This window comes from Fukomys damarensis, unplaced genomic scaffold (genome assembly GCF_012274545.1).
Source record: "Fukomys damarensis isolate Sample0158 unplaced genomic scaffold, DMR_v1.0_HiC HiC_scaffold_35, whole genome shotgun sequence".
Classification (NCBI taxonomy): Eukaryota; Metazoa; Chordata; class Mammalia; order Rodentia; family Bathyergidae; genus Fukomys; species Fukomys damarensis.
Genome location: NW_022900947.1, coordinates 511,176 through 522,209, shown reverse-complemented (window position 1 = coordinate 522,209; position 11,034 = coordinate 511,176). Strand labels below are relative to the sequence as shown.

The following is an 11,034-nucleotide window of genomic DNA, read 5'->3' as shown; positions in this document are numbered from 1 at the left end:
ACCGTGTGGTTGCTGTCCAGCACCGCGCCGGCCCTCGACACCTCGGCCCAGAGCTGTTCTCCGTCTGCAAGGCCGAGGGAGGGGCGGTCACTGGGGCAGCCTCCCCTCCACCCCGCGTCCCACCACCTGCTTCCTGTCCTCTTCTAAAGGGGGCGGGGTTTTGAGGCGCGCCCCGCCCCCCGCGAAACAGCGCCGCTGGGGAACCTGTCCTCCCAGCACTGCCCTCCCGCCCAGGGCCGCCCAGCCGCCAGGGCATCCTGCTCACCCAGCAGCGCCAGCAGCCCCATGGCCGTGAGCACCGGCTTACGGAGCAGCTGCACATGCGGCGGCCGGGTGTTGTTGACCTGGAAGCGTGCGGTCAGCGTGCGCTGGGAGAACGGGTGTGGGTGGTAGCTCAGAAAGGCATTATCGTTGCTCAGGAGCTTGTAGTGTGCGGTGCTGGCGTTGGCGACCAGCAAGTTCTGGTGCTGTGCAATGACCTGCAGGTGGCGGGCCAGCTGGGACCTCAGTCGGCCCGGCCACCTTGGCCCACAACAGGAGGCCCCAGCCCACCTTCACCACCAAGGCTGCATAGGTCACATCTGCCCTCCAGGGCTGCGGCAGCGACCAGCCCACCAGCGGGTCTGCCTCATCGTTGTAAATGGGGGTGTCCTTGAACTCGGGAAACAGCTGCTGGATCTGGCCTAGGACCACTGCCTCCTGTTCTAGGATGGCTATGGAGCTGCCCAAACCCTGCGGCAGGGGTGAGGAGTTAGCACGGCAGGCCCGGTGGCCAGAGGGCAGGGCACAAGGGGCAGGGGCACACCTTCCTATGCAGGGAGATGAAATCCAGCCGCACTCCCCGCTCGCCAGTGAAGAAGTTGGTACCATGAGCACAGTGCCGTAGGAGGCCCCAGCTGAGCGGGGACTTCGGAGGCTCATGGAAGGAGTCACCGGGGCCACCCAGTCGCAGCTCAGGGCTGGCAACACGCAGCCCCTCAGAGCAGGCGTCATAATAGTTGAGGAAGCCTGGAGGGAAAGGAGGGCACGGCGTGTCCCCAAGCCCACCCCGGCCTCCCTGAGGGACACCCCCAAGCACCTTCTACCTTGCTCTGTCATGGACACGTTGTCGAAGTCATGATGGTCTGGCTCATTCCACGTCTCGAAGTTCCACCTGGAGACCTGCGCCAGCCCATACCTGCCTGCAGAGTGGCCTCCACACTTAGGAACGGCCAAGCCACCCGCCTCCCAGGGCTGGGCACACGGGAGGATGGGATAGGGCTGCTGTCTGATTGGAAGTGGTTGCCCACCTCCTGGAAGGCCTGTGACAGAGAAGACTCAGGGTGGCCTGGGGACAGGGAGTCTGCCGGGACAGCCCCCCAAAGCCCTCTCCCGCACACCAATGTATCTCCCGGCCAGGATGGAGACCAGGTCCTTCCACTCAAACACCTGCTGCTTGTCCTCAAAGTCAGTGAAATGTCCAGATGGGCTGCCCATCAGCTCGAACCCTGCAACACAGACAGTGCCACTGCCCACCTGCTGCCCAGCACCATCCCAGCCTGGCACCCGCCTGTCCTGAGCACACCACCACCAGGAGGGATTCGGGGAAGAGGAGGTCAGGGCTGCTGCTCACCAGGAAGGAGCTGGTTCTCCTTGAGGAGGTCCAGGTAGGCATCCAGGTGGGTGAAGTTATAGCTCAGCCCCTGTCCGGCAATCCCCCTGTTGAACAGTCAGGGTCAGAAGGAGGCAGCAGTATGTCTCAGAACCCCTGCTGGGGCCGGACCACCTGTGGGCAGTGAGGGAGCCTGCCCAGTGCTGCACTCTAGGATCCAGGCTTCTGGACAGGCTGCTTCCTTTGGAAAACACCAGCACCAGGGAGCCTCTCAGCCACTCACAGCCTAGTGTGAACTGGTCTGTACAGACACCCTTCCAGGAAAGATCTGGGGCAGGGGGCCAGGGTGTGAAGGGGACAGTGTCCCGAAGACAGCCAACCTGGAGCAGGGTGCTGTGGGAAGGAGCCAGGGGGAAGTTGGTGGTGCTGCTGGAGGCCAGGACCCTGGAACTAGCCTAGTGGTGCCCACATCCCTCTCCTGGCATCCAAGAGGCAATGCGGAAGAGCAGAAAGGGAGATGGAGGGCCCCCCACCACAAACTGTCCCACCCTGAGCCAGGTCCCAAGGGACAGCCACCTGGATCTGTAACAGAACATCAGATGTACAAGGATTGTGATGGGGACGAAGGGGCAGAGGGTTAGGAAAGAAGGTCTCTCTGAAAAGATGATGTGCAAGACCTGGCAGGTGACAGGATACAGTAGCACAAGAATGTCTGGGGCAGTGCTACGTGCAAAGGCCCTGAGGTAGGAAGGGCTCACTGAGGTCAAGACAGAAGGCAGCTGTTGGGCCACGCCCATCTGAAAAACAAAGTGTCAGGGATTGTGGGGATGGGATGCTGACTACATTTCAAAAGGGGTCAGAGCAGGAGCTGTAAGTCCAGCTAGGGTGTGGTGGGCTCTCTGGAGGGCACCGAGGGACTGGAACAGATGGATCTGTGAGATGGTGGGGACAGTGTCCCCTGTGGAATTCGAGGTGAGCTGGGGTGTCTAGGGCTGTGGCATGGCTGTGGGGTTGAGCAGCTGGACAGGGACGGCTTGGACACGGGCTGTTCTGCAGTGTGAAGCCGGCCACCAGAAGCAGCGCAAGTGAGGTCCCCATGCTGTGGATGGGGCTCTGGAGAGGGTGGCACAGCGACAAGGGCAGGGCAGCATGGTGGACAGTTCAATCTATCACCACCGTGCCACAGCCTGGCGAGCCTGGCACTGACCTGGACACAGCAGGCCCAGTTCCCAGTTCCCCCTTCCTCACTGTAGAAGGTCCAAGGAAGCCCAGCCCTGGCTCCACCAGTGCCCTCTGTCTCTCCTGCCCAGGGTTCCGGATGCCCAGCAGCGTCTGCCCCCTCATCCAAAGGTCACAACCAGCAGCAAATGAATAAAATGTAACGGATGCTTGGGTAAGGATAGGTGCCCCTGGGACGGGGGTGTGCGCCGGCTCCGGGCCTCTCTATCCTGGCCACGACCTCCAGCAGCGCCCGCACACTACAGGAGCCCCGCACTGGTGGAGGTGTCCTCAGCCTGGGCCTCGCCTCCGCATCAGGAATTCGGGGGCGCAGGGCACACCTGGGGCCCCACAAGTCGATGCAGCCCTCACCCCACTGTCCTCCTGCGGCTGCGCTGCCTCGGCCAGGGGAGGGGTGTGAGAGGCGGCAACTCCAACCGGGGTGAGCCTGAGGTAGCGGCGCACGCGCCTTTTCAGAAAGCCGCACAAGGGCCCATTCATGGCGCCAGCCCCCGCCCCGAGCCCGCGCGTGCGCCGGAACCCCGCGGCGGCCTAGCAGGTGACAGCGCGTGCGCGGTGGGAAGGAGCGCGCAGCAGGGGTGCGCGGGGCGGCGAGAGTGGGCCACACGTGCACAGGGGTGGGGGGTGAGCGAGGGACCTGCGCGTGCACCGGACAAGGGGGCGCGCGTGCTTGGGGTGAGGGAAGGGGCGCGCGTGCGGAGTGAAAGAGCAGCAACGCATGCACAAGGAAGGGGCGAGAACGCGCAAGGTGAGCAGAGCGACAGGTCCTGCCCCTGGGAACAACGCCACCCGCCCCGGGCAGGGGCATCCTGCATCGCAGTCCAGGCCTGGAAGCAGGAGCAGGCTCGCCCTCTGGCCCCTGGGAAGAAGCTCGCCCCACCCACCCAGCCAGTGCTCCCCACTGCGGTAGGGTAACTGTTCCTTTCCAAGGCAGCGTGTTCAAATTGTAAAAGGCCCTTGCGAAGATAAAGCGAAGGCAATCTGCAGGCCACACAGGGCTGGACCAGAGACTGAACCCAAGGGCTACGGGCTGTGGGGGTCCGCCACTCTCTCCGTGAACTGGATACATGCAGTCTGGTGTTCACCAGAGGTGAGCACCGAGCAGGACAGGGCGGGGCAAGGACACTACCTGTTCCCTGGGGTCCCTTTATGCACCCAGGTGACCCCCACCTGTCCTGCACCAACGTCCTGCCTGCCTGTGAGCCCAGGATCTTCCCGCCCCTGCCCTCTTCCAACAGCCCCAGTGGTCCCAGGGACTGTCCCAAGGCTGTGGGTAACCCAGCAGATCACTGTTGGTGGCTGTCCTCTGGCACTGGAGAGCCCCTTATCTGCCCCATGGGAGCCCCTGTGACTCACCCCATCCCACTCCAGAAAGGACTCCTGCAAGCCACAGCTCCCAACCGCCAGGCAAACAACACCCGCTCCCAACACTAGGTGGGAGGAACCCCCACTCCCTTTCCCCCAAGGAACAAGGGAGATCTTGAGGCCTCCGCTTCTCCTTAGAGTAGCAACAGGACTTGGGGAGGGGAAAGGGCATCTGGTGAGGAACCCTGGGAACAAAGTGGGGGCTCTAACCTGTGGTGCCCAGCTCTCCCTCATGGTTTGCTCCGGCTTCTTCCCACTCACGCTGGTCACCCACCCACATGCCACTCCCTCGGTGTAGCTCCTCCTCTTCCTAGGCCAGACCCATGGCTGTAGGGAGCTAGGCAGGATGCAGAAGGCCACCAAGAGGAGGCTCCAGCGTGAGCTGGATGAGAACCCTTCTCTGGGGATTTGGCTCAATCCTCCTCACCCTACCTTCCCGTCCTGGAGCCCCAGGGTCTCAGCTGGCTCTTCAAAAACACTTGGTGATCCTAACTTCCCTCTCAGGGCTCCTGGGGAGGGGAACAGCAGGGCTGGCGGAGCCTGCAGGGACACCAGACCAGGCCAACTTGACCCTCAGGAACCTACCACAGCCCATGGCACCCCTTCCAGGATGGGAGCGCCCCCAGACCAGAGCCACCCTTGGAAGGAAGCTGAGCTATGATACACAGCCACTCACCCTACAGCACCGCACCGGGTTGATCACCCACCTGCAGATGGGGCTGAGGGTTTGAACCGCCACTTTTAAAACCACAGCTTGCTGTCCTTCACACAGGCCCCACCCTAAGTGTCTCTGGTTCTGGTTTAGCTTATTCTAAAGACCACCTACATTGAACTTGGCCAGCGCTGTTCGTCCCACCCTACTTCCAAGGACAGAGGTGCATGGGGCCCAGGTGCCTGGCCAGAGTGCTCCACCCTGGGGCAGGACTGCTGCACAGGGGCACACATGCTGTGCACACTGGCAGCCTCATGCCTGCCTTCCCCTCGAGGACATGGAACAGCCCCTTAGAGACAAGGCTCAGACCACAGCAGGCCCTTATAGGCAGGGACTATAGCCTCTGCAGCCCCTGCTTAGAGTGTGGGGCAGCTGTGCACTTGGCCTTGAAGCCTGGAGCTGAAGGGGGCTGGGGTGCACCCTGCTCCAGCCCTCCTCTCCCACCCATCTCTTCTGCAGCCAGAGCCCCACTCTTGGTAGTCCAGGGGCTTATCAGAGGACCCTCTAACTGTAATCATTTGTGAGCCTCTGATTACAGTACAACTTGCAGGATTAGCCAGTCGGATTAGCCGCTCAGGTAAGAGTCAGGCATCGGGGGGGGGAAACCCATGACTCAGCAGTCCTTGGAGTAAATAATTGAACTGACGGCCTGCCACACAGAGCTCCAGGAGGTCAGCGGCAGACCCTTGCCGTCCCTGCTCTCCCACCTGCAACAGAAGCAGAGGGCTCAGAGGTCCACCCAGCAGCAGGCCCAGGCCCTCAATATCCACCGTCCCAAGCCTGGGCAGCCCCCCAGGTAAGACTCACGCACCCTGACAACCCAGCCACAGCAGAGGCAGCTCACTGGGTGGAGAGGGGGAGCAGAAACAGATACTGATGTTTCTTTGAGCACAAGGTGGGCAACATCTATAGTCCGGTTTGAGACCCCGACTTCAGGGGAGAGTTTAAGGTGTCCAGGAACCCTCATGTTGGGGGGTCTCTGGGGGAAGGGGTCATGGTTCTCACAATGTTCCTTGAGGACTGGACCACCTACTGCACTGGGGTCACCAGCCTACTGTCTCAAAGCTGCAGGTGCCAGTGGGGACCAGCATTAAGTGGGGGTCTTGGGCTGTGGCAACAGAGAATATTTGCTGAACGTTGCCATGAGGAGCACTTTAAAAACAAGTACTTTGGAGCCTGAAACAGGTCAAACCCAAGGCCGTTCATGGTCAGCGTGGCCTCTGAGCACCGCCTCCCTGACGCCACAGAGCTATCCAGGCCAGGCCAGGTCAGAGGCTTTGGGATGGCCAGACCACTGCCTGCAGAGCAGCGTGCCCGTGCCATGCACACTGTGCATCTGGAGAGGGCCTTTAGCACTTAGGAAGAGGTGTTGAGTCCCAGGACCTCCTGGGGAGACCAATACCATCACCCCAACTCCTCTACCCACAGCCGGGCCAAGGCCCCGCTGGTTGCACTCTCATTCCTGTCTTGAGCGGGGCAAGGAGAGCAGGGCGGTGACCACAGATCTGCAGCGGGGCATCCACATGGCTACACAAGGTGGGGAGAGGCATCCTGCAGTGCCCAGAGCCCAAGGTGTTCACAGGAGTGGGCAAGTGTTTGGGTGGGGAAGGAGACCAGTACCCTGCTGTGGGCATGCTGTGGACAGTGGGGGCGTTCCCCACACAGGAACACTGAGGTAGAAAGGGGTGGCAGGGGGTCAGGGCTGCCCTGCTGGTCTCTTGGATTCTGTCTGAGCCCTGTGTGTGGCAGACACCCTGCAGGCATCACCATCTGAATTTTAGGGTGGATTTCAGGTAGGAGCTATAAAGCCCTCAGCCAATACCGAGCCTGGAATGAACACCTAGGATCCCCACCAGCACCCCAAACCTCCACGTGAGGCACGGGAAACTATATCTTCCCAGAGACTGATGCTAGCACTCAAGACCTGCCATCCATCCACAAGGGGTGGGCCTGAGGCCAGGAGGGCTGGCCAGCACACCTGCTGCTGCCTGGGACCTCATCTGAACCTGGCTCCTGGGCTCTGTGTGGATGCAGACCTGACCGTGCCCACTTTCCCCTGCAGGTTGGCGTGGGGCTTGGCACTACAGGATGGATGCATCCCCTGAGGCCCAGCAACAGGTTGGGGGCTTAGTGCTGGTCCGCCGGCAGCCACCCAAACCCCGAGGCCTGACAGAGACACTGAAGGCCAGGCTGCAAAGGAGCTGTAGGTGCAGTGTGCCACGGGCATGGGCGCTGGTGCAGGACCTGATCCCTGCCACTCGCTGGCTGCGGCAGTACCGCCCCCGGGAGTACCTGGCAGGTGACGTCATGTCCGGGCTGGTCATCGGCATCATCCTGGTGCCACAGGCCATCGCCTACTCCCTGCTGGCCGGGCTGCAGCCCATCTACAGCCTCTATACGTCATTCTTTGCCAACCTCATCTACTTTCTTCTGGGTACCTCACACCATGTGTCTGTGGGCATCTTCAGCTTGCTGTGCCTCATGGTGGGGCAGGTGGTGGACCGTGAGCTCCAGCTGGCTGGCTTTGACCCCTCCCGGGATGGCTTGGGGCCTGGAGACAACAGCAGCACTGTGAATAGCTCAGTGGCCATGTTGGAGCCTGGGCTGCAGGACTGCGGGCGGGACTGCTACGCCATCCGTGTGGCCACTGCCCTCACGCTGATGACGGGGATTTACCAGGTGAGGAGCGGATGCACTGCAGGCACTGGGGAAGCTGGGAGGAAGTTCAGGTCAGTACAGGAAGAGATGCCCTGCAGCTCCAGGCCAGGTCCCCAAGAAGGCACTGAGATGGAGTGCAGACAGCAGGAGCCTCCTGGCAGCACCATGGGCTTCACAGGGCTTCACAGATGAGTGGGACCGTGACCCATGTGGCCTCCTGTCCCAGCACCCCCAGGGGGGCTGCCTTCTGGGGGCTTCCAGTGTCCACTGGGGTGGGAGTGCCTTCCAATGCCTAGGGCCCCTGACAAATCCCTCCCCGTGTAAGACATAAGCGTGCCGGCCACAGCCCATATGCAACCCACATTTGCCAGAGTGAACATCGGCACTGTTGTGTGCAGTCACGTGCAGAACATGGGTCACATGGTATCTATGGACTGGCAGGCTCTGGGCTGCAACTGCACCTCTTGCTGGGTACTGGTGACTCAGGGCACCTGCGGGGTGGCCTAAGATCCATACCCTCTGTCCACAGGTCCTCATGGGCATCCTCCGGCTGGGCTTCGTGTCTGCCTACCTCTCGCAGCCACTGCTGGACGGCTTTGCCATGGGGGCCTCGGTGACTATCCTGACCTCGCAGCTCAGGCACCTGCTGGGTGTGCGGGTGCCCCGGCACCAGGGCCCCGGCATGGTGGTCCTCACATGGCTGAGCCTGCTACGTGGCCTGGGGGAGGCCAACGTGTGTGATGTAGTCACCAGTGCTGTGTGCCTGGTGGTGCTGCTGGCAGCCAAGGCGCTCTCAGACCGCTGCCGGCACCACATGAAGGTGCCACTGCCCACAGAACTGCTGGTCATTGTGGTGGCCACTCTTGTATCCCACTTTGGGCAGCTCCACAAGCGCTTTGGCTCGAGCGTGGCTGGCCACATCCCCACTGGCTTTGTGCCTCCACAGGCACCAGATCTTGAGCTGATGCAGCATGTGGCACTGGACGCTGTGTCCTTGGCCCTGGTGGGCTCAGCCTTCTCCATCTCGCTGGCCGAGATGTTTGCCCGCAGCCACAGCTACTCTGTCCGTGCCAATCAGGAGCTGCTGGCCGTGGGCTGCTGCAATGTGCTGCCTGCCTTCTTCCACTGCTTTGTCACCAGTGCCGCCCTTTCTAAGAGTCTGGTGAAGACAGCCACTGGCTGCCGGACGCAGGTGTCCAGCGTGGTCAGTGCAGCTGTGGTACTGCTGGTGCTGCTGGCACTGGCGCCACTATTCCAGGACCTGCAGCGGTGCGTGCTGGCGTGCGTCATTGTGGCCAGCCTTCGGGGTGCCCTGCGCAAGGTCAGGGACCTCCCACAGCTGTGGCGGCTGAGCCCAGCTGATGCACTGGTCTGGACAGCCACTGCAGCCACCTGTGTGCTGGTCAGCATCGAGGCTGGGCTGCTGGCTGGGCTGCTCCTCTCGCTGCTCAGCCTGGTGGGGCGCACACAGCGCCCACAGGCCACCCTGCTTGCCCGCATCGGGGACTCCGTCTTCTATGAGGATGCAGCAGAGTTCGAGGGCCTGCTGCCCCCTGCTGGCGTGAGGGTGTTCCGCTTCTCAGGACCACTCTGCTATGCCAACAAAGCCTTCTTCCTGCGGTCACTCTACAGCCTCACGGGGCTGGATGCTGGGCGCTCGGCTGCCAAGAGGAAGGGGCAGGGCTCGGAGCTGGAGGCAGGTGAGGGGGACCCCATGGAGGGCAAAGACCCTGAGAGCAGTGGAACCAGGCTGGTGCCCGTGGTGGCTGGGTTCCACTCGGTGGTCATTGACTGTGCTCCCCTGCTCTTCCTGGACATGGCCGGCATGGCCATGCTGAAGGATCTGCGCCGAGACTACAGGGCTCTGGGTGTCAGCCTGCTCCTGGCCTGCTGCAGCCCCTTGGTGAGAGATGCCCTGCAGAGAGGAGGTTTCCTGGGGGAGGATCAGGAAGCCGAGGAAGAGCAGCTGTTCCCCAGTGTGCACAGTGCTGTGGAGGCTGCGCAGGCCCGCTATGGGGAGCTGGTGGCCGCCAACTCTGTCCTCTAGCAGGGCTGCGGCCTAGACCTCTGAGGGTCACCATCACCAAGCTCCTGGGGTAACACCAGGGCCTAAGTCATGCCAGGGATGCACCCTGGCCCACCAGAACACAGGAGAACCTGGTGCCCAGTGACCTGGAACTCTGCCTCTGGGACCAGCCATACCTTCCTGGTGCCAGTGCCCACACCGTGCCTTGACCTGAGCTTGGAAGAGCCATGCCCTACTGGACACCACATTGTCACCTTATCAGAACAGAGTCCTGCAAGTGTGGAAACACCCTGTCCCACAGCCTGCCCAGTTCCTGCCCCACCAGGAAGGGCACGAGTGTCTGTGCCTCTAGAGGCCACCCACACCCAAGTGCTCCTCACACCTGGTGCTCATCCCTGCAGGCCACATCACGTGGCCAGCACAACCTCATCCAGGGCTTGGCGTCCTGCACAGCTAGACCAGCAGCCACATAGCGCACATGGAGCCAGGGCAGTGGACATCAGTCTGACCCTGGCCCTCCAAGGGGTCCTCTGGGAAGACCTCAGGGCTGCCCTCAGCACACCAGCCAGGATGTCACCCAACCCCTGCGGGGCGCCTGAACAGGAAAGTGAGGGTCCCCCAGCCCTGCACTGGCCCCCACCGGCAGCTACACCCAGCATCACCCACCTGGCTGTGACGAGATCCAGAAGCCAGTGTGTCCGGACCTGCTCAATGCCGCCATGAGGCACAGCACCCACATAGGCGAGGTTGAGCTGCTGGTCCCAGCTGAGGTCATATTGGTCGGCCTGGTCGTGTGGCAGCGGGGGGCTGGGGACAGACAGGGGCGCCCTGCGTTGGTGCTGACCGGGCCCAAAGAGGGGTACCAGTGAACAATAAACTGCCCAAAGGCCAGGAACACTGTGCAGGCTCATCCTTGCGGGTGTCTGTCAGCTCTGCCCAGCGGAGCACCCTGATGGGCACCGCTCTCACCGCTGGTGGGTGAGTTCAGGTCCACACACCCTGGTTCCCTGAGGCTCCTGATCCTCCAGGAAGAGCCCAACCCAGGTCCCCACACCCAGGCACAGCTTGGAGCCAATATGAAGTTGACCCCCAAGGTAGGAAAGAAGACAAGGAACTCCTTCAGTCCATACACTGACTTAACAGAGAAAGTAAAGAGCAGGAACCTGATCCTAAAATAAAGGAGCGGGTTGAAAGAATTCAGTAAAATGTTTGAATTACCTATTTTATAAACAAAACAGGAAACCCCACGTGACCACGCCTATAGAACGGGCTGGTACCTTTGGATGTGCTGCCTTCTCCTGGGGTCTCCGCCCTCGGAGAAGAGCGCAAGTTCCCCTGTCCTGAAAGTACCCGTGTCTTCCTTCCGGGAACCCACCCTCGGCTCTGACAAACCTTCTGAGACAGCAGTCCGCGAACTCGAAAACTTATTTTACGAACGACCTG

General features: G+C 61.7%; 2 protein-coding genes across 2 annotated transcripts in view; one reads left to right on the top strand and one right to left on the bottom strand.

Moving 5' to 3' along the window:
- Idua (alpha-L-iduronidase) overlaps positions 1-10,393 on the bottom strand; it is a 12,107-nt gene extending 1,714 nt beyond the window's left edge. Inside the window, exons 1-8 of the mRNA XM_010641904.2 lie at positions 10,258-10,393; positions 1,613-1,698; positions 1,380-1,487; positions 1,086-1,181; positions 806-1,008; positions 553-732; positions 266-479; positions 3-64 (exon numbers count right to left, since the gene is read on the bottom strand). Of these exons, the coding sequence (XP_010640206.2) occupies positions 3-64; positions 266-479; positions 553-732; positions 806-1,008; positions 1,086-1,181; positions 1,380-1,476 (852 nt within the window). The 5' untranslated portion in view covers positions 1,477-1,487; positions 1,613-1,698; positions 10,258-10,393. The remainder of the gene's footprint in view (positions 1-2; positions 65-265; positions 480-552; positions 733-805; positions 1,009-1,085; positions 1,182-1,379; positions 1,488-1,612; positions 1,699-10,257) is intronic.
- On the top strand, positions 3,534-10,263 carry Slc26a1 (solute carrier family 26 member 1). Its single transcript, XM_010641665.2, has 4 exons — positions 3,534-3,578; positions 5,568-5,703; positions 6,970-7,586; positions 8,095-10,263. The coding sequence occupies exons 1-4, from the start codon at positions 3,549-3,551 to the stop codon at positions 9,610-9,612; spliced, it is 2,301 nt and encodes a 766-aa protein (XP_010639967.1). The 5' UTR covers positions 3,534-3,548; the 3' UTR covers positions 9,613-10,263.
- Positions 10,394-11,034: the final 641 nt, after the last annotated feature.